The sequence below is a fragment of the Prionailurus viverrinus genome, unplaced genomic scaffold (genome assembly GCF_022837055.1).
Source record: "Prionailurus viverrinus isolate Anna unplaced genomic scaffold, UM_Priviv_1.0 scaffold_35, whole genome shotgun sequence".
NCBI lineage: Eukaryota > Metazoa > Chordata > Mammalia > Carnivora > Felidae > Prionailurus > Prionailurus viverrinus.
Window position 1 is genome coordinate 3,077,125 of NW_025927605.1, and position 25,030 is coordinate 3,102,154.

Here is a 25,030-nt window from a genome sequence, read left to right on the forward strand (position 1 = left end):
GGGCAAGACACACCCCATCCTCCCCATTTGTTCTTTCCTTAGTCTTACTGACAATTCCTTGTCCAATCAGGAGGAAGTAACGTTCTGTCTGCCAATAGGTGCGGAGTGAGGATGGAACCTCAAGTTGGAGGCCGTCCCCAGAGCCGACTAGCAGTCCCTGGGGCCAATGGCCAGCGGATAAACAGAGGCGGCGGTGGAAGAGAACTGGGCGTGAGGCTCCGCCCCTCGATGGGACAGTCAGGGGAGGCAGCCAGTGAACCCTCATCAGCGGGTGGGCGTTTTCCTTGGGGGCGGAGCTTCGAGGGGGCGAGAGGCGTGGCTTGGCTGTCAGGTCCCTTCGCCTTTTGTTCGGTTACTGAGTTGCTGCCTTGGCCAGAGTCCGGAGCAGCCGCCGCCCGAGCGCGCCGAGCTCAGTTCGCTGCCCGCGCCGGCTCCCAGCCCGGCCCGACCCCTACCCAGCCCGGCCAGGCTCCACACGCAGGTGCGGACGATCGGGGCAGGGATCGCTGGGGCGAGGGAAGGGCGGCAAGCGGCCGAGAGGCCGATCCCCGCCGTCACGGGGCAGGTGAGGGCGCGAGCCGGGGAGCGCCACCCTGCACCGGCGGCAGGGGGCGCGCTGGGACCCTTGGGCGCGGCCACTTAGGGGGCGCGAGGTTCGGGCCGACTGCGCTGGGGGCTGCGTGAGCTGGAGATCTGAGAAGGGCGGGGAGGGATGAGCGCAGGTGGCTGTGGGGTCGCGCCTGACCTGGGGCCCGTGGAGCTCGCCCGACGCCGCGTCCCCGACTCTCGCCCCGACGCTGGCGAGGGAGACTTTGCCCTGCTCGTCTGCGTCCCAGGGCTCACTCTGTAGTCAGGAATGCACAGTTCGGGAAACTTGCTGCCGCTGGTGTCTTTGGGGCCACTCTCACCCCACCTCACGCGTCATCCTCGCTTTCCCTCCCTCTCTACTCCCCCAGGCCTGGGTGGGGCCCTATTGTCTGCGCCCGGCTTGCCCAACTGTGGGGGCCGAGCGCACATTTTCCCAGCGACGCGGGCCCCACCTGCGGAGCAGGTGAGCACACGGAGTCCAGAGGCCCTGCCCTCCAGCTCCCGGGCCTCGTCGGTACTGTACCTGCGGCGACTCCCTCCGCCCCGGTGGGTGCCGTGTTAGGGCTGCGCCGGCCGAGGTGGGATGCGATGACAGCGGGACTGGCGCGGGGCCCGGCTCCGCGCCCAGCTGGTGTCTGGCACCCGTGGCTCGGACTGGGGTCTGGGCGGAGGGGTCGTGCATGGCTGGAAAATTCACCGGCCCAGTTTCCAGTAGCTGCTGCTTCCAGAGTGTCGATAGGGGAACGGGACTACTCTTCTTCTCTAACCTCTTATTGTCGAAACAAATCACCCCAAACAAACTTTCCAGGAGGAAGTATTCACGGCAGCTTTCACTGCGGGGTTTCCTGCCTCCTTGTTCCAGGGCTTTCCCCAGGCTTAGGGGGTCCGTCTTGGGGCAAGGCCTCCACTCCCAGCTGGCCAAGCTGAACCGGGGCTGGTGTCTGCGCTCTGACCCTGTTTTCCCTGCCCCCACATCCATCCTGTTTGCTGGGCCCCTGGGGCCCGAGGGGGCAGTGGGGGGAGGGGGGCAAAGGGGAAGCAGCTTCTTCCTTCTCTTCCTGTCTCCGGGGACCACCACACCCCCTCGCTTGAGGCCGGCGCCAGTGGCTTTCTCCCCAGCTTTGCCCCCCTCCCCAGGAATGGGGGTGGGGCAGGGCAGGGCCAAATTGACGAGGGTGGGGGGAGCGATTGTTCTAGCCTTTTTTTCCTCTACCCCATCCCCCCACGTTATATAGCTGTCTGGGTTTTGAGGCGGAAGAGTGTGGAGCTTGGGGCTTGGTTTCCATTTGATTTCTGAATCTTTTAAATTTTTTTTTTTTCAACGTTTATTTATTTTTGGGACAGAGAGAGACAGAGCATGAACGGGGGAGGGGCAGAGAGAGAGGGAGACACAGAATCGGAAACAGGCTCCAGGCTCTGAGCCATCAGCGCAGAGCCCGACGCGGGGCTCGAACTCACGGACCGTGAGATCGTGACCTGGCTGAAGTCGGACGCTTAACCGACTGCGCCACCCAGGCGCCCCTGATTTCTGAATCTTGAAGGTGCATTCCTTCTGGAGGCTTTTGCAGTCCGTTCCCCAACCATTCCTTCCTGAGAGAGCTGCGTGGGGAAAGTGGGACAGGAGGAAGGTATGGAGGCAGGGGGAGGTTTCAGGAGAGCAACATGAGCACGGGCCCTCACCCTGGTTTCCTGAGAACCCCTTCCCTGGGCAGAGCTGGAGATCACCAGGCTTTCAGTACTGGTTTTTAAAAATCTAAAGTGTGGTCTTTTTGTAGGGATTTGGATGCCAGCCTCCTGGGGAACAGAGGGGAAATACAAAAAGCCAGACTCTCCCTTGGTCCTGGGGTGAAGGGAGTATTGGGGGGAATCAGGGCTGCTTCGCCTAACTCCTTTGGGAAGACCTACCACCTCTCTGGTGGTTGTAGTTGGGGCAGTGGGAAGGGGTCAGACCAGCCCCCATAGAATGCCCTGGGTTAGGGGGAGGCGGAGGAGGGAACCCATTCTTTTGCTCTAGTGGGTAGTGTACCTCTGGGGAACCACAAGGAGATGGAATTTGGGCAAAAATAACCTGTTTTCCCTCTTCTGTGGGCCAAAGTGGAGGAGGGGCAGGCATTATAATTACATCGGTTAAATGATTAGTTTAGCTAATCTGGTTTGTGGCTGTGATGAAAAGATAATACTGAGGAGGTATCTCTAGGGGTACCTGGTGGAAACTGGTGATTCACTGGATGGGAGGTAGAGGGGGGAAAAGGTAGGACCCAATTAGTCATTTTTTTTTTAATGTTTATTTATTTTTGAGAGAGAGAGAAAGGCTGAGTGAGAAAGGAGCAGAGAGAGAGAGAGGGAGACAGAATCCAAAGCAGGCTCCAGGCTCTGAGCTGTCAGCACAGAGCCCGACGTTGGGGCTTGAACTCACCAACTGTGAGATCATGACCTGAGACGAAGTCCAAGGCTTAACCCCCTGAGCCACCCAGGCGCCCCCCCCCCCCCCCCAATTAGTCATTTCTTGCTAGATCAAGCCCTAGCTTGGGTGACAGGAGCCTTCTCTACCCAGCCCCAGCCCCGCCCCCATCTCCAGCCCTCTGGAACCTCTGTTTGGGCTTCAGGGCTGTGTGTAGGAAGGATTCCCTCCGGGGGCAGGTACTGATGAGGGGTTGCGGAGAGGATCCACCTGAGAATGAGACAGAGTGATTGTCCGTGGACAGTTGGGAAGATGTCACAGTAGGGTGGTTCTGAGCGCAGTGATTTGGGCGTGGACTGAGCTGGGTTTGAATCCCAGCTCTGTCACTCATTAACCTGTGTGGTGTTGGTCAAGTCACTTCATCTCTCTGAGCCTCAGTGATCTCTGCAAAATGGGAATAATCAACCCAATAAGTACTTGATAAATGGTGGCTAAAAAAGTAAGGGAGGACTTTACAGATGCCAAGCACTTTCGTCAACTGTTCTCACTTCATGACTATCCCTAGAGGCAGGTATCATTATCCTATTCAGCAGATGAGGAAATTGAAACTCAGGGAAGTTAAGTTAACTTGCTCAAGGTTGCATAGCGAGACCCAAGCAGGGCCAAGACTAGCCTTTGGATCCTCTGGTTCCAAGCCCAGATCTCATCCTGCTGTATCGCCCCACTACAGCCCTGGGATGAATCTGTGATCTCTCTTTGAGAGCCTCTGCTTGGGAGTTTGGGGAGAGGAGAATTCTGAATGACCCAGGAAGGTATGTGTGGGTGGTGAAGGTGGGGGCAGGTTGGTCAGGAGGGGGTGACTCATGTCCTAGCCTCCAGCCCTCTGAAACCTCCCTGGCTTGGGTTTTAGTTCCTGGGGGAGGGGGCTATCTCCCCAAGGCCAGGGGCAGTGGCCATGTCTGGAAGAGGCTGGTGGGGGAGAGAGGAGGCAGGGGTCAAAATTGCTGCTGCCTCCGGGCTTGTGCTGGGCCAGACCCTGGGCTGTCCTGGGTTTGTCCCTGTAGAGGAAGTGGGGCTTCCTGCTTTGCTGGGGGCTGGGCCTGTGCCAAGATAAGGGAGGGGGGAGGGCTGGTCCCTGGAGAGTAGACAGAAATGAGAGTCAGATTTAGGACTGGGCCACGTCCTGCAGGATTGTACCAGTCCGTGCTGCCAGGCTGCTCTGGGGCCAGGCGACTGAGGGGCCAGGAGGGCCTTTCTGATGATGGGAGTTGGGTCAGCCAGAGCCTTGGTCCCTGAGGGAGGCACTGGTGTCACGGTCCTCTCAGAGCTACCTGGTTCCTGGCACCTCTGCCCACTGGGCACCTGACACCAGGATGGGCCTGGGAAATGGGGCCTCCGTCTGTGTGGGTGCAGCCTGGGCTCCAATGTCATCAGCACTGGGCTTCTGGATCCCTTGAGGTCCAGAGGGGACCCAAGACATGGCGATCATTGATCCTGGAGAATGGAAGGCTGAGGGCACTTGATGTGACCGAGAAGGAAAGAGAATGATCTCAGCCCCGGCTGATGCTATAAAGGGGGTGCCAGGCTTGCAGTTTTCCATCACCCCTGGGGACACGAGCAATTGGGACTGATGCTCTTAGGGATGGAGTGGAGGCTAGACAAGAGGAAGGACTTCCTGTCTGTTAGAGATGAGATCTTGCATTGCTGAGTGAGAGAGAGCAATGAAAGATCAGAATAGACTCTTCTCTGAGGAGGATGAAGCAGGGCTCTGTCTACGGGAGCTGGAGGGGGCCGTCCTGCCCAGGAGAGAGGGCAGGCAGGAGTCAGTACCTCTGGTGCCAGTCTGAGGTCTGCAGGGGTCCCTGGGGAAACTCCTAGTCTTGTGTCTTTGGGGAGAAGAGAGTCCTGGCAGTGAGAGGGACAGGTATCCATGAGCCGGCCGGCCCTGTGACTCCTGTGAAGAGAAAGAGAAGTGTGGCTGGGCCAGGTCACCTGGGTTTGTGTCCCTGCAAGTGACATTTTGAGGCCTCTCTCTTGGGACACGGTTGAATCTGGTGGAGGTCTGGGGGCATGGACTGCCTCAATGTCTAGCAACTTCCTTGGCCAGGCCTGAAGAGAAAGCTCTTTGCTCAGCCTCCTGGCACCTCAGCCTTTGGGGGACCTCAGGGCAGGAAGCTCAGCTTTCTGTGACCCGCAGAGTATGGGTTTAACAGGTCTGCATCCCTTCCCCACTGTGGGGACACTGGACTGAGTGGCAGGCCTGGACAGGGACAGGAGAGTTGGGATGACACTGGGCAATCAGTCTGCTTCTTATTTGGGGGTGAGGAGGAATTTGGTCCATGTGAATCCTCCTCCCTCTTGATTGAAAAAGTAATATCTGATCATTGTGAAAAACAATTGGAAAGTTTAGAAAAGTTTACAGAAGAAGAAAAAGAAAATCACCCATGATCCCACCGCTAACATTTCTTTCCTTTCTCTTTTTCTTAGCATCCTCTCCTTTCTTAGCCTTGATCTTGATGATCTCATGCTGTGACTGCAATAACAAATTTTTAACCAAACCTTCTTCCGAATCCTAGTCTTCTCCAGCAAATGCAGAACAGGAAACTAATAGTGGGCTTTTTCCTGTACTTCCTGGAGAAGGTCGGGGGCGGGGGCAGCGGGTGGAGGGGGCAGATCCTCACAGAATGAAACCCTGGGGACCCACCCCCTAAGGAGAGGATACCAGCTGGGGTCAGGGCTGCCCGAGTCGCCCCATGGGGGCACTTGTGTGCCATACGGTCCCTGGCGCAGGCCCACCCTTGGCTATTTTCTGAGGCTGGGTGAAGTATTTTTCCATTCCCAGGAGCCCCGGTTTGGGGTCATCCGCTGGTTTAGGTTTTTGTCCTCAGAGGGTCACCAGCAGAGACCGGAGCCCCAGCTGGAGCCCTCTCCAGGGGGGGAGCCCGGAGGTTCCCAGGGCCAAGCCACCTGGCCCCGCATTTCCCTCTCCTCCAAGTTCCCTTCATTTCCCCACCCTGGTTTGTTTGCTTTGGGAAGGAGCCCAGAAGGAAGAAAACAAACAGCGGCTGGGACGGTCTGACCTGAGCCTCCCCCACCCCCAGCCAGTCCTGGGCAGCAGCTTGGGCTGTCCTCCAGACTGGAAGTGAGGGTTTTCCTCTGGAAGCATCCGGGAGGATGGTCTCCTCTGTCTTGTCCTGTCCCCAGGGCCCTGGCCATAGGTGGCACCCATTTCGGTCTCTGCCAGCTTGGGACGACCATTCTGAAAGGAGAGACCGCAGTCTCTGTTAAGGAACCTCTAGTCTGGTGGGGTGTTTCCTCCTGGAGCCCCTAGTCTGAGGGGAGAGGCCTAGTTGAGAAGTCCCAGCCCGATGAGGTAGACAGGGCTCACAAGGGAAGCAGTCATGTCTGTCTCTGGCCTTTTCTGGGGTCTGCTTCTGTCTGCTTGGGACGGCTGGTCAAATCTCTGCTGGAGTCAGAGACAGTGGGGAAGGGTGGGGGCTGTGACCCTGCTCAGCCCAGCCTCTCCTGGGGCTGCTATGTGGGGAATGTCCAGGCCTCACTGGCTTCACCGCCCCTGGCTGCAGGAAGCAGCACATGTGACCGGGGAGAGGGGAGAGGGCAGAGCAGTGTCTCCACCTGGCCTCCTCTCCCAGACCGGATATAACTCCTCCTACCCAGCCCCCCAACCCCACCCCGGGGCTCTGGCTTAGGGTTGGGAGGCGGATCTCCCTGGGTCCTGGCTCCCAGGTCCCCAAAAGCAGGCCCGACTCTGCTGGCCGCCTCCTCTGCCATTTCTTTGCTTTGCTAATAGAAGAAGGCTTCCCTGGGTCTTGACCGCCAACAGAGGGCTTCCATGGTCACGGCTGTGTTAGATCCACGATCCACATACGGTCTGAAGAAAGGGGCGGCTTGATCATCTCTACTTTGCAGATGAGGAATATGAGGCTTAAGGAAATCGGGCGACTTGCCCATGGGCACACAGCCAGATGGATGGATCCCCTTCCCTGACTCACATGCTCTTCTGCCCTACCCATAGCCCCCTTCCTCTGTCACTGTCGGAGCCCGTGATCGGAGTTTGCATAGGATGCTGGCCACTGGCCCAAGGAGCTTCTGGAGGGCTCTGCCTGCACTTCTAGCTCCCTCGTGCAGTGTGTCTAAGCCTGCTTCCAGCACGCTTCTTGGGCGGCCCATTCCTATGCTCGTTCCCAGGTCTTTTAGTGACACTTGGCATCCTGCAGCCCAGCCCAGCCCAACCCCGATGGCGGTGCTGGTGGTGGCAGGGGCCTGAGGTAGCTCTGGTGGCAGTTTTTTGTTTTCAAATTTTCTTTAAAGATTTTTTAAAAGATGTTTCTTTCTTTTTTGTTTTTTTTTTAATGATTATTTTTGAGAGAGAGAGTGCAAGCAGGGGAGGGGCAGAGAGAAAGGGGGACCGAGGATCCAAAGAGGGCTCTGCACTGTCAGCACAGAGCCCGATGCAGGGCCTGAAGTCCCGAACTGTGAGATCATGACCTGAGCCAGAGTCAGATGCTCAACTAACTGAGCCCCCCCCCCCCGGCACCCCTAAAAGATTTTATTTGTAAGCAATCTCTACACCCTAAGTGGGGCTCGAACCCACAACCCTGAGATCAAGAGTCGCATGCTCCACTGAAAGCCAGCCAGGCGCCCGGTGGCAGTTATTTATTTTTATTTTTATTTGTATTTTTACTTTTTAACATTTATTTATTTTTTGGAAGACAGTGTGAGTGGGGGAGGGGCAGAGAGAGAAGGAGTCACAGCTTCCTGCCTTGGCAGGAATCAGGCTCTGAGCTGTTAGCACAGAGCCCAACAGGGAGCTCCAACTCTCGAACTGTGAGATCATGCCGCTGGCAGTTGTTTTTAATGCCCGGACTGGACCACACTCTGCCGGGACTGGGACCGTGTTGGACTTAGAGTGCCTACTGCTGGCCTGCTGGGTTGGCCATGCTGGGGAGGAAGCAGGAATGAAGGGCAGGGTGTGTCCAAAGCTTGCTTGCAGATTCCTACCCAGCGTAGACCAGTGGAGGGAGGCTCCTTTGCACTCCCCATCCAGGGCCCAGGCTTCTCTTCCTGCCCCTTGTACTGTCCCCCACCCCACCCTGTGACCTCTGAGCCGGCTTCTCGGCCTCCTGTGTGGGCAACAATAGATCGTGCTGCTCAACAAAGGCCCCCCATGCAACTCAGAAAACCGCCCTGTGTCTGGCGCTGCCCATCTCTGGCCTGAGTGCGTGGGCAGGGCCATGTCTGTCTCACCCACTTCCACCCTGGCTCTGTCCAGGGGCATTGTGGCGGGTCTCACTCCAGGTCCAGGGCGGAGAGGGGCGACACCAGGCTGGGTGCGGCCCCCTCCGCCCTGGGAACTGCCAAAGCGGCACTTTTGCTTCTTGTGGGAGAATTCCTCCGCCTCTCCTGGGAGTCGGTGAGGAGAAAGGTGGGGCGCGTTGACTGTCCTGCCTGCGCCGTCTGACTTCTAGACCTTCCTGTTGCCGGAGTAGCTCTCTCTCCCCGGATCCTTTCCTCCAGAAGAGTTCTGGAGTGTGTCCGCTCTGAACTGTGTTCCGACTCTCACCTTGCCCACCCTCTCGGCCTTCTCGTTGGTCGTGGGAAGCGGGGTCCCTTATGCCCAGAATCTTAGGGATCATCGTTCCTCCCAGATCAGCTGGGCCGCCTTCTCTTCTACACCTGGGCCTGGCTGCCCCTCCTTGACTGCAGGGTGTCCCTCTTTCCCCAGGTCCCTTGTTAGGAGCGAGGGGAGCTGCCCTGTTGAGTGGGCTGGTGTGCAGTGAGGCAGGCCTGGATTTGAACGGAACACTGCCATTTTCTCAGTGTGGTGCCTTAGTCTTCTCAGCTGGAAATTGGGAATAATAAAATGCCTGCCCGGTAGCCTTGAGGCAAGCATGAGACTCATTTGATAGTAAAAGCAGCTGAGTGTCCCCTCCCCCATGGATCCTTTGACCTCCGTGTGGCCCCTCTCTGGCCCTGGGCAGCTGCCCAGCCCTCAGCTTCTCTTGGCTCCAAGCCTGAGCTGGGAGGGGTGGTGAGAGGCCTGCTGGCAAAATGCCCACCTATGGCCAGCCTTGACTTTGGTGGTCCCGGTGGATATGGGGGTGGCGAGGGAAGGGTGTTTGATTCCTGAGGTTCAGAGTGAGGCCCGCGACCCCCTGCCTGGGCCCAGAAGCTGCAGGGGTAGGCTTCGATCTCTGCTGGGGAGGGGCTCTTTCTGGCTCAGATGGGGTATTCTTCCTGATCAGGACTGGAGATTTCCAGTTTGTCTGGAGCAGATCCGACGGAGGTTCAGTGCCCAGATGTCCGCTCAGCCCTCTGCCCCCGCGTGGTGGCATTTACAGGGTTAACGCAACTGCATATCCTGATACAGTTTCACCTTCTTTCTGCAGAGCTTGGATGTCCCCTGCCCCCTCCCTGGAGGTTTCTCCTCCCCAGGGCGGCTCAGTGACAAGCTTGCTCCTCCAAACTTCTCTCTTCTTTCTGTCTCCCACCCCGGAAGGCAGGAGTGCTGGGCGGTGTGTGGTTAGGGTGGGGGCGGGGGAGGGGGCTCCTCCTGAAATAGCCACACTTGGCCGAGGCCTGGGAAGCAGCTGGGTGCATCTGGTGGCACGGAGCCTGCTGTCTGGTGTTCTGGGCCTGCTTCTGTTTGTCAGCTCGAAACTCTGAGTCACTCGGGGTGAAGGGAGGAGAGGAGGAGGCGGCTGGGAGCTGGGCTGGCTCCTGCCTCTGCCTGCTCCAGGTGCGCTCACAGGCAGGGAAGGAGCCCATGTCGCCATAAAAGGCAGGGAGGCCCGAAGGCTCAGTCAGCCTCCTCCTCGAGGGTAGCGCTGGGAAGACGTATCCCTGGTGATCTTTGTTCCTGGGGTGGGGTCAGGCTAAACCAGCTGAACCACCCTTGGCCTCACCCGGTCCGCATCACGACGGGACCATGGGTTTGAGGTGCTGAGTACTGTCCACTGTCATGGGTGGACTGGCCCGTGGTCTGCTTGCTGTCTGAGGCCACACTGTGTGCGCAAAGGCCACAGACTTGGGGGTCACTCAGGCCCGTGCCTGGTCCCAGCTCTGCCATTTCTCCACTGTGCCACCTCACCTGGGGAGCCTCAGTTTCCCCGTCTGTAAATGGGGCGGGGGCAGAGCATATGCTTCAAAACCCGCTTGTGGGGCTGAGGCATCAGTGAAAGCTTTGGCACGAGGCCGGCCCTCAACCAGAGCACGCCTTGCCTCGCCTCTCCTCCCGAATCAGCTCCCAAGGCCGGGAAGGCAAGTGGGCCAAGTGGGAATTCACCACCCTGGAACAGAGTAGGGCCAGCGGTTCATTAACCTCAAGGGTCCCCAAGTCCCTGCAAAGAGCAGGAGGGGTGCCTGAAAAGCAGTGACCCCTCCTGAGGCCTGTCCCACCCCTCATCTCTAGCCTGGGTTCTAGGAAGACTAGAAATGGGAAAACATCCCTGAGAGAGAGGAAGCCCTGATACATGGCCGAGGCCGCCAACACGGAGCACCTACTATGTGCCAGGCACCAGGCTGGGTCCTTCACCAATCTGGGCCTCACAACAACCTGCGAGGGAGGTGCTGTTACCCCATTTTGCAAACGAGGGCTGGGCTCTGCGGAGAGGTGAATTGGTATGTGGCTGTTACTTGAACCGGTCAGTGGGGCACGGAATTCTGGAAAAGCCTGGCGGGAACTGGGGTGCTGGAGAGACAGGGGTCTTAGGGCTCAGGCCTCTGGGATCACTTGTGATCCTGCCCCATCTTCAGGAAAGATCCTGAGATCCCAGAGTCTCCAAGGGAGCCTTGGACTTCTCCCAGCAGCCTCCGGGGCTGTCCAGAGAAACCTGTCTGACTGCTTCCCTGCCCCACCCAGTTTCCTGTCCAATGCTCAGAGTGCAGCTGCCTCACCACAGACTTTCCCAGGGAGCCCCAGTGCGTGGGGGTGGGTCTGCAGAACCCCAGAAGCTGCTGGAGGCCCCGAGTGCCTCCTGCTCTGGGAGCATGGGGCAGGGACGGCAAGGTGAGCCTGCCGAGGGCTGGGTTGTGGTAACTGCTCTTACTGCCCCACTCCCCATGGGGTTCACTGCACCCTAGCCTGGAGGTCAGAGGTCGAAGCCCAGGACTCACACCTGGGTATCCTACTGTGGGCAGTCCCTCCCTGGGCCTGCGGATGGGCTGAAGCTGGGGGCTGGGCCAGATGATGGGATGCCTCACTGGAGCCAACTGATTTCCTGCCCCTCCTTTGTGTCCCCAGCAGCCACCATGGAGGTGATGAACCTGATCGAACAACCCATCAAGGTGACTGAGTGGCAGCAGACATACACCTATGACTCTGGCATCCACTCGGGGGCCAACACCTGTGTGCCCTCGGTCAGTAGCAAGGGCATCATGGAGGAGGATGAGGCCTGCGGGCGCCAGTACACGCTCAAGAAGACCACCACCTACACTCAGGTGCCCCAGAGCCAAGGTCAGGATCCCTGGGGACTATTTCATGGAAACTATTACATCGAAATACCTCAGCAGAAAACCAGCCTGGACACTGGAGGGAAGTCAGGGCCAAAGGAGACAGACTTTAGGGGGCCTCCCCTCTGAGGGAGGAGGCGCAGCTACTTCAGGGTGCCCCCATCTGAGAGGGAGGCAGATTCCTATTCCTTGAACTTCTAGCACAGAGGGGGAAGCATAGACTCTGCCCACCTGTGTGGTCCTTGCCCTCAATGAACTTACAGTATAATAAGGAGGCATCACTGTTGCCCTCAGGGGACCCCTGCACTATAGGGGAAGATGGTCCTTTTGTTCCAGGAACCTCAAGTTTGATGCAGATACAGGACTCCTGGTGGGGCTAGGAGGAGACCTGTAGATAGGCTGAGGCCAGGTGGGGGGGTGACAACCTGGCTTCTGGCTCTGAGCTCTGGGGCTTAGGAGTGGGGATGCACACCAGCCAGGGTACAAGCCTCTCTCGGGGAGAGGAGTATCCGAGCCCTAGGACTGCTGTCTGCAGCTGCCGCAGGGCTCCGAACATTGAGCGGGATGAGCTGTGGGAGCTGGGGAAGGTGTAGGGTGGGCCATGTGGGTGGAGCTCAGCCCCTGCCCCTGGGGGTCTCCTCCCGGACTGCAGGCTTGGCAGGGCCAAGTACAGCACCGAGGTGGGAAAGCCCAGCGGTGTCTCCTTCCCCCGCTAACTGGGGGTTGGAGCCTTCGCCTGTCTCCCCCCAGGGCATTGGGACACTTGCCAGGGTAGGGCTGCCTGGGGAGCGTGGGCACCTATCCGTGGGACTCCTGGACCCACCCAGGGGTGGATGGAACCTGCAGTCTGAGCTGAGAACCCACCTCCTGCTTTCTGAAACCCACAGTCCCGACTTTCCCTCTGATCTGCTGTGTGATACTGGCTGGCCCTCTGGGCCTCTATTTGCTAGCCTATGTAATGGGAGAGTTGCCTCCTTTAGAGATGATGAGGATATAATTAGAGTCATGAGATATCAGACTTGAAAGGAGACTTAGGTTGTCTCATGCTACCCCGACCTGATTGTTAAGGGAGGGGCCTTGGGTTGGGGTTTGGGCTCTGGAGTCAGGCTGTCTGAGTTCACACCCCAGCTTGGGCTCCTATAAGCGCTCTGTGCCTCAGTTTCCCCATCTGTAAAGTAGAGATAATAATAGTACTTATCTTGTAGGGTTATGGTGGGACTAACTGAGAAAATAGAAGGAAAGCATTTAATTCACAGCTAAGCACATAGCAAATACTCCAAAAATGTTAATTATTCCTATGAATAGTAATATTCACTCACGGTTTTGTAGTGACATTTGCACTACATCTTTTCTTTGCAGAGCAGTTTACAACCATTATCTCACTTAATTCCCATAAGAATTCCCTGTGATGGGCAGAACAGGTGGCACCCCATTTTACAGCTGATGTAACTGAGGCGATGGTGACCTCCCCTCTGTTAGAGGCAGGACTGCGAGTGGTGTCCCGGGGCTTTGGTCGGCGGGAGGGTGAGCGAGGCCACAGAACCCAGGTGGGCTGTCTGCAAGGCCTGCCCTGCTCCCCAGTGTCCCCCCACCCAACCCACCTCCTGCAGCTCAGTCCCTGCCCGTTGGCCCCCAGGAGACCTGGAGTACCAGATGTCCACGACGGCCAGAGCCAAGCGGGTGCGGGAGGCCATGTGTCCTGGCGTGACAGGTGAAGACAGCTCACTGCTGCTGGCCACCCAGGTGGAGGGGCAGGCCACCAACCTGCAGCGGCTGGCCGAGCCGTCCCAGCTGCTCAAGTCAGCCATCGTGCATCTCATCAACTACCAGGACGACGCCGAGCTGGCCACCCGGGCCCTGCCCGAACTCACCAAACTGCTCAACGATGAGGACCCGGTCCGTGAGGGGCCTGGCCAGGGTGGGGGCAGGGCAGAGAGGGGGGTAAAGGTGTCTGCAGGGGATGGCCCTACCTGGGGCCCCATCAGCGGGGAAAGACTGACCCGGGTCCCTCCGAGCTCTGTGGAGGGGTCACCTGGCCCCTCCATCTCCAGTGTCAGCCAGCCCGGCCCGTCTGCTCACTTTTTCCCATCCTTCCTTCTACCGCTCAGGTGGTAGTGACCAAGGCAGCCATGATCGTGAACCAGCTGTCCAAGAAAGAGGCGTCGCGGCGGGCGCTGATGGGCTCACCCCAGCTGGTGGCAGCCGTGGTGCGTACGATGCAGAACACCAGTGACCTGGACACGGCCCGCTGCACCACGAGCATCCTGCATAACCTCTCCCACCACCGCGAGGGGCTCCTTGCCATCTTCAAGTCAGGCGGCATCCCTGCCCTGGTCCGCATGCTCAGGTGACTGCCCCTGCTTGCTGTGGGATACTGGGGCTTTCCTCTCCCTTTCATACATTTACTGAAGCCCTTCTATGTGCCAGGTAGAGAACCATGCCCAGTCCTGGTGCTCAGCTACTCACAGCCCAGCAGGGGAGGCAGGCACGTAACTGGCACATTAGTTATTAGGATACAGTATAGGCTAGGGCAGAGGTCTGTCCAGGATTTCTCAGAGCCGCGAGACACTGTGCACTTTAGCAGCAGGGGGTTGACGGATGAGTGGGGCTTGGCCTGTGTAGGTGAAGGGAAGGCCATTCCAGGCAGAAGGAACAGCATGTGCAAAGTCCCTTGCCACCTTTCTCTTTCCCATCCTGTTAATATTGATTGGCCTTTTTCCTTATCTCCATCCTGGGCCGTGAGTTCCTTGAGGTTGGAGATACTCTGACCACCCCCCCACCCCCGCCTCGCCCTTTGCAGGACCTCTCTAGCACACGGCCTCCCATATGGTAGTTAGTTAGTAGAGACAGATGTCCAGGGGACCTACTAGGCACTCAGCACTGGGCTAGGAGCCCAGAAGCAGGAAGAGTTGTGGTCTCCCAGTGGGGAGAGGGACGGTGCTGTGTGCTCCATGCATAAGAGTGGGGCTGGGCTCAGGGGACAATGAGATTCTAGTAAAGGGCTATGTCTACAGGGGTGTTGGTAAGGGGAGGGCTTCCTGGGGGAGGTTAGCTTGCATTTATGCCAGGGACCCGACTCCTGTTAACCCCCTGCCCACCCTCGCAGCTCCCCCGTGGAGTCGGTCCTGTTCTACGCCATCACCACGCTGCACAACCTGCTACTCTACCAGGAGGGCGCCAAGATGGCAGTGCGCCTGGCAGACGGGCTGCAGAAGATGGTGCCCCTGCTTAACAAGAACAACCCCAAGTTCCTGGCCATCACCACCGACTGCCTGCAGCTCCTGGCCTACGGCAACCAGGAGAGCAAGGTGGGCTGTGCCCCGCCCCCAGCCGAGAGCCGCAGCCTTCCCGCGCATCGCCTTCTGTCCCGCTGCAGCTTCCGGCCACTGCCCCCTCACCATTTTTAGGTTAAATACATGAGTACATGCAGCTGTACATGTTTCATTATGTAACTGAAATATTTTGAGGATTAGGAAAAGGAAAGGAAAAAAGGCACCGTCCTCACACAGCCACTGCTGTCTCCGCGTGCTTCCTGCAGTGCTGTCCTGTGGGCATATTTGTCCGTGGTTGTAGTCATGGCAAATGTGCAACTTTGCATCTGTTTCCTACGTTTTCTTTTTTGTTTGTTGTTGCTGTATCATCCTCAAAACCACCCTGTGTAGGGGCAAATAGCATCTCATTAAGTGGAGGCCCGAGACTTTTTTCTGAGGGCATTTAGATTGCTCTCAATTTTCCACCCTTATAAACAGTGCTGTAGCGAACATCTTTGGGCACACAGCTTTTCCCAGGGAATAGAAAATTTTTTCATCAGTGGGGCGAAGGATTTTTAATATTTCTGAGCTTTTACCCAGATTTCCAGATCGTTTTCCGAAAGGATTGTATTATTTACAATGTCATTGTTGGTGGTGTATGTTAGTACCATTTCACCTCATCCTTGTCAGCGTTGTGTATTATCCTTTTTTCAAAATTTTGGATTTCTTTGCCAGTCACAAAAGCTATTCGGGTTTTGGCTGAAGCTCAGTAATGACAGCTCTGTCACCCCCAATCCTTTCCTTGTTCCTTGTCGTATTTCCTGTCTGTCTCACACTTGTTCTCCACTGTCTCCCCCGCCACCCCAGCTCATCATCCTAGCCAACGGAGGACCCCAGGCCCTCGTGCAGATCATGCGCAACTACAGTTATGAGAAGCTGCTCTGGACTACCAGCCGCGTGCTCAAGGTGCTGTCCGTGTGTCCCAGCAATAAGCCCGCCATTGTGGAGGCTGGTGAGTATGGCCCATGTGGCCAGGAGGGGCGGGGTGAAGGCCTTGTCCAGCAGCCAGGCTTGGCCAGCCATGCTCCCCGTGGCTGACATGCCCCCTGTTCCGTGCCCCAGGTGGGATGCAGGCCCTGGGCAAACACCTGACAAGCAACAGCCCCCGCCTCGTACAGAACTGCCTCTGGACCCTGCGTAATCTCTCGGACGTGGCCACCAAACAGGTGAGGGAGGCGTTCGGGCCTGGGTCCACCTCTTCAGCCACCTTGTCCTCCCCTCTTGCCACATGCACGCTCCTGTCTGGGACTCTGACCTCAGGAACTGTGGGAGGCCTGAGGCCTCACAATCTTGCCCTGTTGTGGCTGAGGCTGGTAATACCCTGCAGACCCTCATCCCTTTAGCTTAAGGTTCTAATCATTGTTAAAGATTCAGGAAGGAGAGGTGCCTGGTGGCTAAGTCAGTTAAGCATCTGACTTCGGCTCAGGTCATGATCTCGAGGTTCATGAGTTCGAGCCTTGCATTGGGCTCTGTGCTGACAGCTCAAAGCCTGGAGCCTTGTCTGAATTCTGCGTCTCCCTTTCTCTCTGCCCCTCCCCTGCTCACATTCTGTCTCTGTCTCTGTCTCTTTCTCTCAAAAATGAATAAACATTTAAAAAAATTTAAAAAAAAAAAGATTCAGGAAGGAGAATAGATGAAGGCACTGATGTTCCTAAGCCACACGTTCCCAGATGGTACCAGGGGAATAGTTTTGACCTAGACCCAGTGGTGAAGAACAGTAATATACCAAGAGACAGCTTGGGGCCTCTGCTGGCTAAAAACACAACTTAAAGAAAAATGCAGTTTTAGGACAAGACTCCTGGTCTCCCTTTCCAACCTGACTGCCGTTCCTAAGAGGCCCCCACCCCCATCCGTAGGCTGTTTATTCAGCTCTGGCCACTTGCTGGACTCTGCTAGGCACTTGTGAACATTGGCTCGCTTATGTCTTTCAACAACTGGAGGTGGAATGTGGGACCCAGTTGGTTAGGTGAAGAAACAGAGTCCCAGGGAGTTACATGATGGCCCTCGCTCACAGCTAGTAAATTGGCCGAGATGGGATTTGAACCCAGAACCGTCATCCCAGAGCCTGGGGGCCTTCTGTTCACAAGGCCCACGTGGCTCCGCTGGGAGAGGTGCGGCTTCTGGGGCAGGAATGTTTCCTGAAAGTGGATTTGGTCTGGGGACCGCTGAGGGGGCAGCAGCAAAGGCCCAGAAAGATGAGAAGCCGGGAAAAATGGGTCAGCTGGGCCACCAAGGCATGTGGCCTCCTCAACAACTTCCTCCTGGCCCTGCCTGGCTCTGAGGATGCAGAGAGGGGCAGGAGGGGGGTGGAGGGAAGAGCACGAACTTGGAGTCAGGCCTGGCTTTGGAGCTGGCCCGCCGGCGGTGGGTCTGTGCGCAAGCCCCTCAACTGCCCTGATAGTACCACCTTCCGTGAGGTGTCGGCAGAATCACAGGGATGAAGATTCCTGGGCACGCAGGCAGAACCCAGTGGCTGTCAGCTGGGTGGGCTTCAGACCGTGAGTTCATCTTGCTGCCCTCGGACGTATTTGGGAAAGACTTCTGGGAGCGGGGGATCCCCCCTCACTCTCCACTGCCTCCCCCACAACCCGCAGGAGGGCCTGGAGAGCGTGCTGAAGATACTGGTGAACCAGCTGAGCGTGGATGACGTCAATGTCCTCACCTGCGCCACGGGCACGCTGTCCAACCTGACGTGCAACAACAGCAAGAACAAGACGCTGGTGACCCAGAACAGCGGCGTGGAGGCTCTCATCCACGCCATCCTGCGTGCCGGCGACAAGGACGACATCACGGAGCCTGCGGTCTGCGCCCTGCGCCACCTCACCAGCCGTCACCCGGAGGCCGAGATGGCCCAGAACTCCGTGCGCCTCAACTACGGCATCCCGGCCATCGTCAAGCTGCTCAACCAGCCCAACCAGTGGCCGCTGGTCAAGGTACCTATTGTGGCCGCCGTGGGGGCCGGGCGAAGGGAAGGAGCTCTCTGCTGTCGGGATTAGGTGCCGAATCAGTGCAGGCAAAGCCGCTCTAATGGGCCCTGAGTCCATAGGCTGGAGTGGCCGCCAGACGCTGCATTTCTAACGCGTTCCCAGGCAATGTTGCTGCTCCATGGGGCGCGTGGCTTCAGCTCACAGTTTGGAACTTGATCACGTTGCCACATCTAGATACAAGGAAGCTGGTAAAGCCTCATGTGTCCTGAAGGCCTTGTGTCCCGCTACAACTCAGAAGGGATACTAAAAAGACAAAAAGCAGAAAGGGTTCTGGGGGTGGGGGGACACTTAGTGTCTGCCATAGGGATTAAGGGCGTGAAGGGGTGCAGCCTTCTCTGTAGGTTGCTGCCCGGGTAGAGGAGGGCCAGCTGGCAGGGACTCCCACTGGCGAAATTGTAGACAGTTTTGACAGTACAGATAAGAATGCCTCTAAGTAGTCACACACTGAATTTTTAAAATCCATAGTGAGAAAAAAAGCAGTAGTGTGTGGCCCCTCCCGCCGGTTGGTCCCTGCTGCGAGCCCGAGGTGGGGGGAGGGTCTGACTTAGCAGCTAAGTGGCAGAGTGACCTTGGCAGGTCATCTACCTTGTGCTGACGTCCCCAGCTCTCGTGATTTTTGTCCCTGCTCTCTTGGCTGCTTGTTTTGAGAGTCAGATGAGATGAGAGCTTGCTTTCCCGAGGGACCCTGGGAGGCCAGAGTGGCCCCTGGGAGACGGGCACCCTGGGGAGGAGGCTTCTTCCCAGAGCAGCCTCACTGAGGATTGATCACAATACGAGTGTCACTAAAGCAGGAAGCTTGGGGGTCAACCAAGCAGGGTTTGGGAATTACTGGGAAAGGGGTAAGACTCTGGTGTCTGGGGGAGAAGGGGTACTGAGAGAAGGGGCAAGGGTGAGAGTCAGGGCCTGGGGCTGGTAGCATGTTCTGGAATGGGGTTTCGTTTTAGCAGGGGCTGCTAGAGTTAGATAGGAGCACCCACCGATCCTATGGAATAAGGGACGTGGGCTGGGAGTGGTCTCGTGGTCTGGCAAACGGAGACGACAAGGGAAGGAGGAGATGGTGCTGGGAAATTGGGATTCTCCAGATGCCCAAGAAATGTCCCTGATTGTTGTCCTTTTTGCTTGTCAGGCAACCATCGGCCTGATCAGGAATCTGGCCCTGTGTCCAGCCAACCATGCCCCTCTGCAGGAGGCGGCGGTCATTCCCCGCCTCGTGCAGTTGCTGGTCAAGGCTCACCAGGATGCCCAGCGCCACGTGGCTGCAGGCACACAGCAGCCATACACGGTCAGTCCCCGGGGGTCAGAGTGGGCTTTTTGTGAATGTGTGTGCACGTGTGTGTAAATGGGGAGGCAGGTTGTGGTGGGTGCACACTGTGAGGACCAGTGAGGTTTGTCAGATCGTCACGGTGGGGGCGTGCGGCCACGTCCAAGGGCCATCTGTTGCAATGTCCCACCGCCTCCTCTTATGCAGGACGGCGTGAGGATGGAGGAGATTGTGGAGGGCTGTGCCGGAGCCCTGCACATCCTCGCCCGGGACCCCATGAACCGCATGGAGATCTTCCGACTGAACACCATCCCCCTGTTTGTGCAGGTGAGTCTGGGGCAGGGAGGCAGGAGAACTCCCTCCAGTCCCCGCACATCCCCGTTGCTAAAAGGGGGAGCTTGGCAGCCTCTCTGGGCCAGGTGTCAAGAGGTGTTTGGAGGAGTTTGGAGGAAAGTGGCCACGCCAGGAGTGACCACTTAGCAAATCCCTGCATAGGAACGGCTTTCCAAACTCAAAAGCAAGGGAAGAGATCACAAGTGAAAAAAAATAGCTTAAGATTCAACCACATAGCCACTAAAATCATCTACATGTCAGAAACAGCCTTAAAAGCATTAAAAAGTCGACACCAGGGGTGCCTGGGTGGCTCAGTCAGTTAAGCATCTGACTCAGTTTTGGCTCAGATCACGATCTCACCGTTTGTGAGTTCGAGCTATGTGTCAGGCTCTGTGCTGACAACACAGAGCCTGCTTGGGATTCTCTCCCTCTCTCTCTCTCTCAACTGTATCTCCCCCACTCATGCATGTGCACGCACACACACACAGACACACACACACACACACAGACACACACAGTCTCTCTCTCTCTCTCTCCCTCTCTCTCTCAAAATAAACTTAAAAAAAAAAGATTCTCTCCCTCTGCCCCTCTCCCCCACTCATACTCTTTTTCAAAATAAAAGAATAAGATAAATAATAAAATAAATAAAATAAAAAAATAAAAATAAAAATAAAAAAATCAACAGCAAACTGGGAAAATGTTTCCAGGTATCACAATAGACAAGAGTCTAATATCCTTCATATAAAAGAGCTCATTAATACTAGACCCCGGGGGTTAGATGGGCAGAGGCAGAAGCAGTTCCCGGGTGGCTCATAAACAGTGCCCAACCCCAGGAGTTTAAAGAAGAGAAGCTCACATTCCCAGTGAGATCCTATTTTCCACTATCAAAATGGCAAAGGCAAAAAAATGGGAGTGCCCTGTGCTGGCAAAGATGTGATGAAATAGGCAGTCCCATATCCTGCCGGTGAGGAGAGAAGATGATAAAACCTCTCCGGCAGGCAGTTCTACAATCTATATAGAGAGCCTGAAAATATTCATATCCTTTGACTAAGTAGTACAAGTCTTATGAGATAATTATTTATTAATTTAAAATGTGGCAGAAATGTATACCTATAGCCAACAATCGCAATGTTACTTATAAGAATTGAAAACAAAATGAATGTCCAATGATAAGGGAATGGTTTAAAAAAGAATGGCCATTATATCATATGGCCATATATAGCGATGTTAATGAATTTTTGCTTTTGAAATGTTCCTATTTATTTATTTATTTTTTAAATTTACTTTTAAATGTTTATTTTTGAGAGAGAGAGAGAGAGAGAGAGAGAGCACGTGTGTGACCAGGGGAGGGGCAGAGAGAGAGGGAGACACAGAATCCGAAGCAGGCTCCAAGATCTGGGCTGTCAGCGCAGATCCCAACCTGGGGCTCAAAGCCACAAAGTGTGAGATCCTGACCTGAGCCAAAGTTGGATGCTTAATCGACTGAGCCACCCAGGCTCCCTGAGAAATTTTTTCCCTTTAGAGTTCAGAGTGAGGGATTGGCACTGTTGTGACCTCCTATTGTGACCAATGGGGTTTTTTTTGTTTTTGTTATTGTTTTGCTTTTTAGCATTACTCTTTTTCTCTTGTCAATATGAGCTCATAGATTTCTAGGAAATGGTTAGGAAAATGCCTTATGCTACAATGTTAGGTAAAAAAAAACAAAACCCAAACAAATAGGAATCAAAGTATCAAAATACACGCTATGGGGGGGGGGGGGTGCCTGGCTGGTTCTGTTGGTGGGGCATGAGACTCTTGATCTCCGGGTTGTGAGTTTGAGCCCCACGTTGGGTGTAGAGATTACTTAAAAACAAAATCTTAGGGGTGCCTTGGTGGTCCAGTTGGTTAAGCCTCCGACTTCGGCTCAGATAATGATCTCACGGCTTGGGAGTTCGAGCCCCACGTCAGGCTCTGTGCTGACCGCTCAGAGCCTGGAGCCTGCTTCAGATTCAGTGTCTCCCTCTCTGTCTCTGCCCCTCCCCCGCTCACACACACACACACACACACACACACACACACACACTCTCTCTCTCTCTCTCTCTCTCTCTCTCTCTCTCTCTCTCAAAGATAAATAAACATCCAAAATGTTTATAGATCAAATTTTATAGATAATGAGGTGCCTGGGTGACTCTGTCAGTTAAGCATTTGACTCAGGTTCGGCTTGGGTCGTGATCTCCCGGTTCATGGGTTTGAGCCCCATATGGGGCTCTTTGCTGACAGCGCGGAACCTGCTTGAGATTTTCTCTCTCTCTCTGTCTCTGCCCCTCCCCTGCTCATGTGCACGTGTGTACACGCTCTCTCTCTCTGTCTCAAAATGAATAAATAAACTTAAAAAATTATAGATAAAAAAACAGGACTATGATAAAAATCTGATGGAAATATGCCAGTGTATTTTAATTTTTTTTTTTTTTTCAACGTTTATTTATTTTGGGGACAGAGAGAGACAGAGCATGAACGGGGGAGGGGCAGAGAGAGAGGGAGACACAGAATCGGAAACAGGCTCCAGGCTCTGAGCCATCAGCCCAGAGCCTGACGCGGGGCTCGAACTCACAGACTGTGAGATCGTGACCTGAGCTGAAGTCGGACGCTCAACCGACTGAGCCACCCAGGCGCCCCTATGCCAGTGTATTAAGAGAGGCTGTATGTGGGTGGGGAATCATGGCTGGCTTTCTTTCTGTTTCTTTATACCTTTCTTAGGCTTTCTACCCTTTCTAGTATGAGCTTGTGTTAAATCCAGAAAAGGGAGGCAGAGATGGACAGGGCTGGGAGGCAGGCTGCCCCCCTGCCTGCCTTACCCCTCATCCACCTCCACCCCTTCCCCACCCTGCATGCCCTCTCCCCAGCTCCTGTACTCATCAGTGGAGAACATCCAGCGTGTAGCCGCCGGGGTGCTGTGTGAGCTGGCCCAGGACAAGGAGGCAGCTGATGCCATTGATGCCGAGGGGGCCTCGTCCCCACTCATGGAGCTACTGCACTCTCGCAACGAGGGCACAGGTGAGGGGCTGTGCTGTGGGCGAGAGGGTAACAGAAGAGGGCTGAGTGTTAGTCCTCCAGCCAGAGTGGAGGCAGGCACCTGAATTGGTCTTTCCTTTCCTCTCTGCTCAGCCACCTATGCTGCCGCTGTCCTGTTCCGCATCTCTGAGGACAAGAACCCAGATTATCGTAAGCGTGTGTCTGTGGAGCTCACCAACTCCCTCTTCAAGCATGACCCAGCTGCCTGGGAGGCTGTGAGTATCCTGGGTTGGACTGTGACGTCTGGTTGTGCAAGTTGCACACTGCACAAAGACAGCACTTTTAAGGGGGCTCCCGTCATACTGTCTACCTCATAGATTTTTATTTCGTAATTATTTCTTTAACTTTTTTAATTAAAATTTTTATTTTATTTTATTTTATTTTATTTTGAGAGAGAGGGAGTACATGTGAATATGCGCACAAGTGGGAGAGGGGCAGAAGGAGAGGGAGAGAGAAAATCTTAAGCAGGTTCCATCCATGCTCAGTGTGGATCCCCAGGCAGGGCTCCATCTCATCACCATGAGATCCTGACCTGAGCCGAAATCAAGAGTCAGGCACTTAACCGACTGAGCCACCCAGGCACCCTGATTTTTATTTTATAATTGGATCATCCACGACAATTTCTAGCAGACGGAAGTAATAGGTTGAACTGTCTTTCTGATTTTGACCTGCCAGAATGGTAATTTTATTTTGTCCACACTATACATTCTAAGCATTTGAGGCAGGGTGCCTTTTTCTAACTTGCATGGAGGTGCTCTATAGGCTAGCGGCTGCCCTGATCCCGGGTCCACTCCCGTGCCCAGGGCTGCTCTAGTTCTGTGGGTGCCCCCAAGCATGAATGGTGGGACCTTCCACGCTCGGGAGGTACCTGACAGGAGGGGTCCTCGGAGGCACTGAATAACCGCATTCCATCCTCTGTTCTTTCAAGGGGTCTTTGTTTTCCCCCGGCCCCCTTTTCTAGAAGCACCTCCAGCTGCCCACCCTCAGCCCAGAGCCTACATTTTCCACCCTTCTCCCTTCCCTCAATGTTTCTCTGTCTCTTTCCTTAGGCCCAGAGCATGATCCCCATCAATGAACCCTACGCAGATGGTAAGTGTGTGCAGAGTTCCTCAGGGACCCCCAAGAGCCCGGAGCGTGGGGCGTCTGTGGGTGTGAGCGAAGGGGGCATTGTGTCCCCGGTGGCAGACACCATATAGAATCCACAGATATCCCCGTGGAGGTCCCCTGATGTGGGAGTTTGAGGACGGGGTCAGGCCCACGGCAGATGGATGGAGGGCTGTCCAGCAGGGTGGTCTACAGACTTTAGAAGGTCCTCCTTCCTTCTCCTCCCCCCCAGACATGGATGCCACCTACCGCCCCATGTACTCGAGTGACGTGCCCCTGGACCCTCTGGACATGCACATGGACATGGACGGAGACTATCCCATCGACACCTATAGCGACGGCCTGAGGCCCCCCTACCCTGCGGCGGACCACATGCTGGCCTAGCTGGCTCCTTTCCAGTACGGTGCCCTCTGTCGTGCCTGCAGGCTGTGGAGACACGCTTCCCCCCCACCCCCTGCTGAAACCTGCTTCTCATGGAAGAGGCCCTCTCATGTTTCCTTGGAACCTTTGGCTCTTTTCTGGGGGGGGGGGGATGAATGTGGGTCCCTTGCTGTCGAGCACCCGCCAAGGAAGGTGTCTGTGGCCTACCTTACTCTCTTATCTTGAGGGGGTGGGGAGTCCTGCCCCTTTGTGGGTAGTGGGTGGGTGACCTGGCGGGGGGGACGAGCTCCTAGGGGACAGAGGCCTGCCCTGACCTCTCTGTGTCTGCCTCACCCCCCAGGTGCGGTTCCTCATCTGAGAGGCTCTCCGTGCAGGCGATGGGGTGAGACAGAAAAGTGCCTGAGCCCAGGGGAGCGGGGCTGCGACTTCTCGCCGAACCCCACGCCTCCAGAGGTCCTCTGTAGCGTCTTTCTTGGGATGGTGATCTGCTCCTGCTTTTCTGTCCTGGGCCATGGGTCCAGGGCCCAACACCCCCTCCCCACCTCTGTGGCCCCGGAACTAAAGCTTTAGACTCAATCACCTGCTCTCTTCCCCCACCTGGCAATCACCCCCCGACCCCCACTCCCACCCCCCAGCCCAGGCGGCTTGACTCCAGCAGCCTGGGCCCCACAGAGCTTTGGTTCCTCCCCCGGGCCTGATTTTCTCACTGAACTCCAGCTGACCGACTGTTCCGAGCCCCTGGGGTGTCCAGGACCCAGGTTCAAGGCCCCAAATCCCAGAATCCAAAGCTTGTCTTGAAAAGTTCAGGGACCGACAAGGAGATGGGATGGAGACGCGGAGAGTGAGTCCCCCACTCCAGGACACTGCCTGCTCCTCTCTCCAGGACCCTCAACCGGACCTGGCCCCTTCCTGGGAGCTCTGGGGACAGCTCCCTGGCACCCCATCCCGCCCCGTCCCACCCACTCCACCGCCCTAGCTGACTCCTGAGAAGTGCTCTTGGCTGACCCCTCTGGTGTGCGGTGAGGGGCTTTCTCTTCCCCTTCCTGTTTCGAACCCACCACCACCTCCTGCACATGGGTGTGGGGGGCTGGGGGAGGTCCCAGCGGAGAGTTTTATTATTATCGCTTTATGTTTTTGGTTA

General features: G+C 56.1%; 2 protein-coding genes across 5 annotated transcripts; one reads left to right on the forward strand and one right to left on the reverse strand.

Moving 5' to 3' along the window:
- The first annotated feature begins 349 nt into the window (after window positions 1-349).
- JUP (junction plakoglobin) lies at window positions 350-25,030 on the forward strand. 4 transcript variants are annotated; one of them, XM_047845918.1, is made up of 15 exons: window positions 350-481; window positions 11,253-11,465; window positions 13,098-13,357; window positions 13,570-13,808; window positions 14,568-14,769; window positions 15,580-15,724; window positions 15,835-15,938; window positions 17,367-17,705; window positions 18,886-19,041; window positions 19,228-19,347; window positions 22,236-22,386; window positions 22,498-22,619; window positions 23,454-23,493; window positions 23,741-23,906; window positions 24,230-25,030. In XM_047845918.1, exons 2-14 carry the CDS (start codon window positions 11,261-11,263, stop codon window positions 23,890-23,892), a joined length of 2,235 nt encoding a protein of 744 aa, XP_047701874.1. In that variant the 5' UTR covers window positions 350-481; window positions 11,253-11,260; the 3' UTR covers window positions 23,893-23,906; window positions 24,230-25,030. The 4 variants fall into 4 exon arrangements, with proteins under 4 accessions (XP_047701874.1, XP_047701875.1, XP_047701873.1 ...); XM_047845919.1 differs by having other exon boundaries at window positions 352-481; window positions 11,256-11,465; XM_047845917.1 differs by having other exon boundaries at window positions 427-565.
- Window positions 451-1,796, reverse strand: LOC125158621 (uncharacterized). Its single transcript, XM_047845921.1, has 2 exons — window positions 1,112-1,796; window positions 451-844 (listed from the first exon to the last, which is right to left on the reverse strand). The coding sequence occupies exons 1-2, from the start codon at window positions 1,565-1,567 to the stop codon at window positions 452-454; spliced, it is 849 nt and encodes a 282-aa protein (XP_047701877.1). The 5' UTR covers window positions 1,568-1,796; the 3' UTR covers window position 451.

What these genes read in the sequence shown, in the direction of transcription:
- JUP (XM_047845918.1), top strand. Translation starts at nt 11,261, where the DNA reads ATGGAGGTGATGAACCTGATCGAACAACCCATCAAGGTGACTGAGTGG. An exon ending in GCCCTGGTCCGCATGCTCAG is followed by an intron (nt 13,809 to 14,567) that starts GTGACTGCCCCT and finishes CCACCCTCGCAG; the next exon opens with CTCCCCCGTGGAGTCGGTCC. An exon ending in CAATGAACCCTACGCAGATG is followed by an intron (nt 23,494 to 23,740) that starts GTAAGTGTGTGC and finishes CCTCCCCCCCAG; the next exon opens with ACATGGATGCCACCTACCGC.
- LOC125158621 (XM_047845921.1), bottom strand. Translation starts at nt 1,567, where the DNA reads ATGGATGTGGGGGCAGGGAAAACAGGGTCAGAGCGCAGACACCAGCCC. An exon ending in GGCGGAGGGAGTCGCCGCAG is followed by an intron (nt 845 to 1,111) that starts GTACAGTACCGA and finishes TCCTGACTACAG; the next exon opens with AGTGAGCCCTGGGACGCAGA.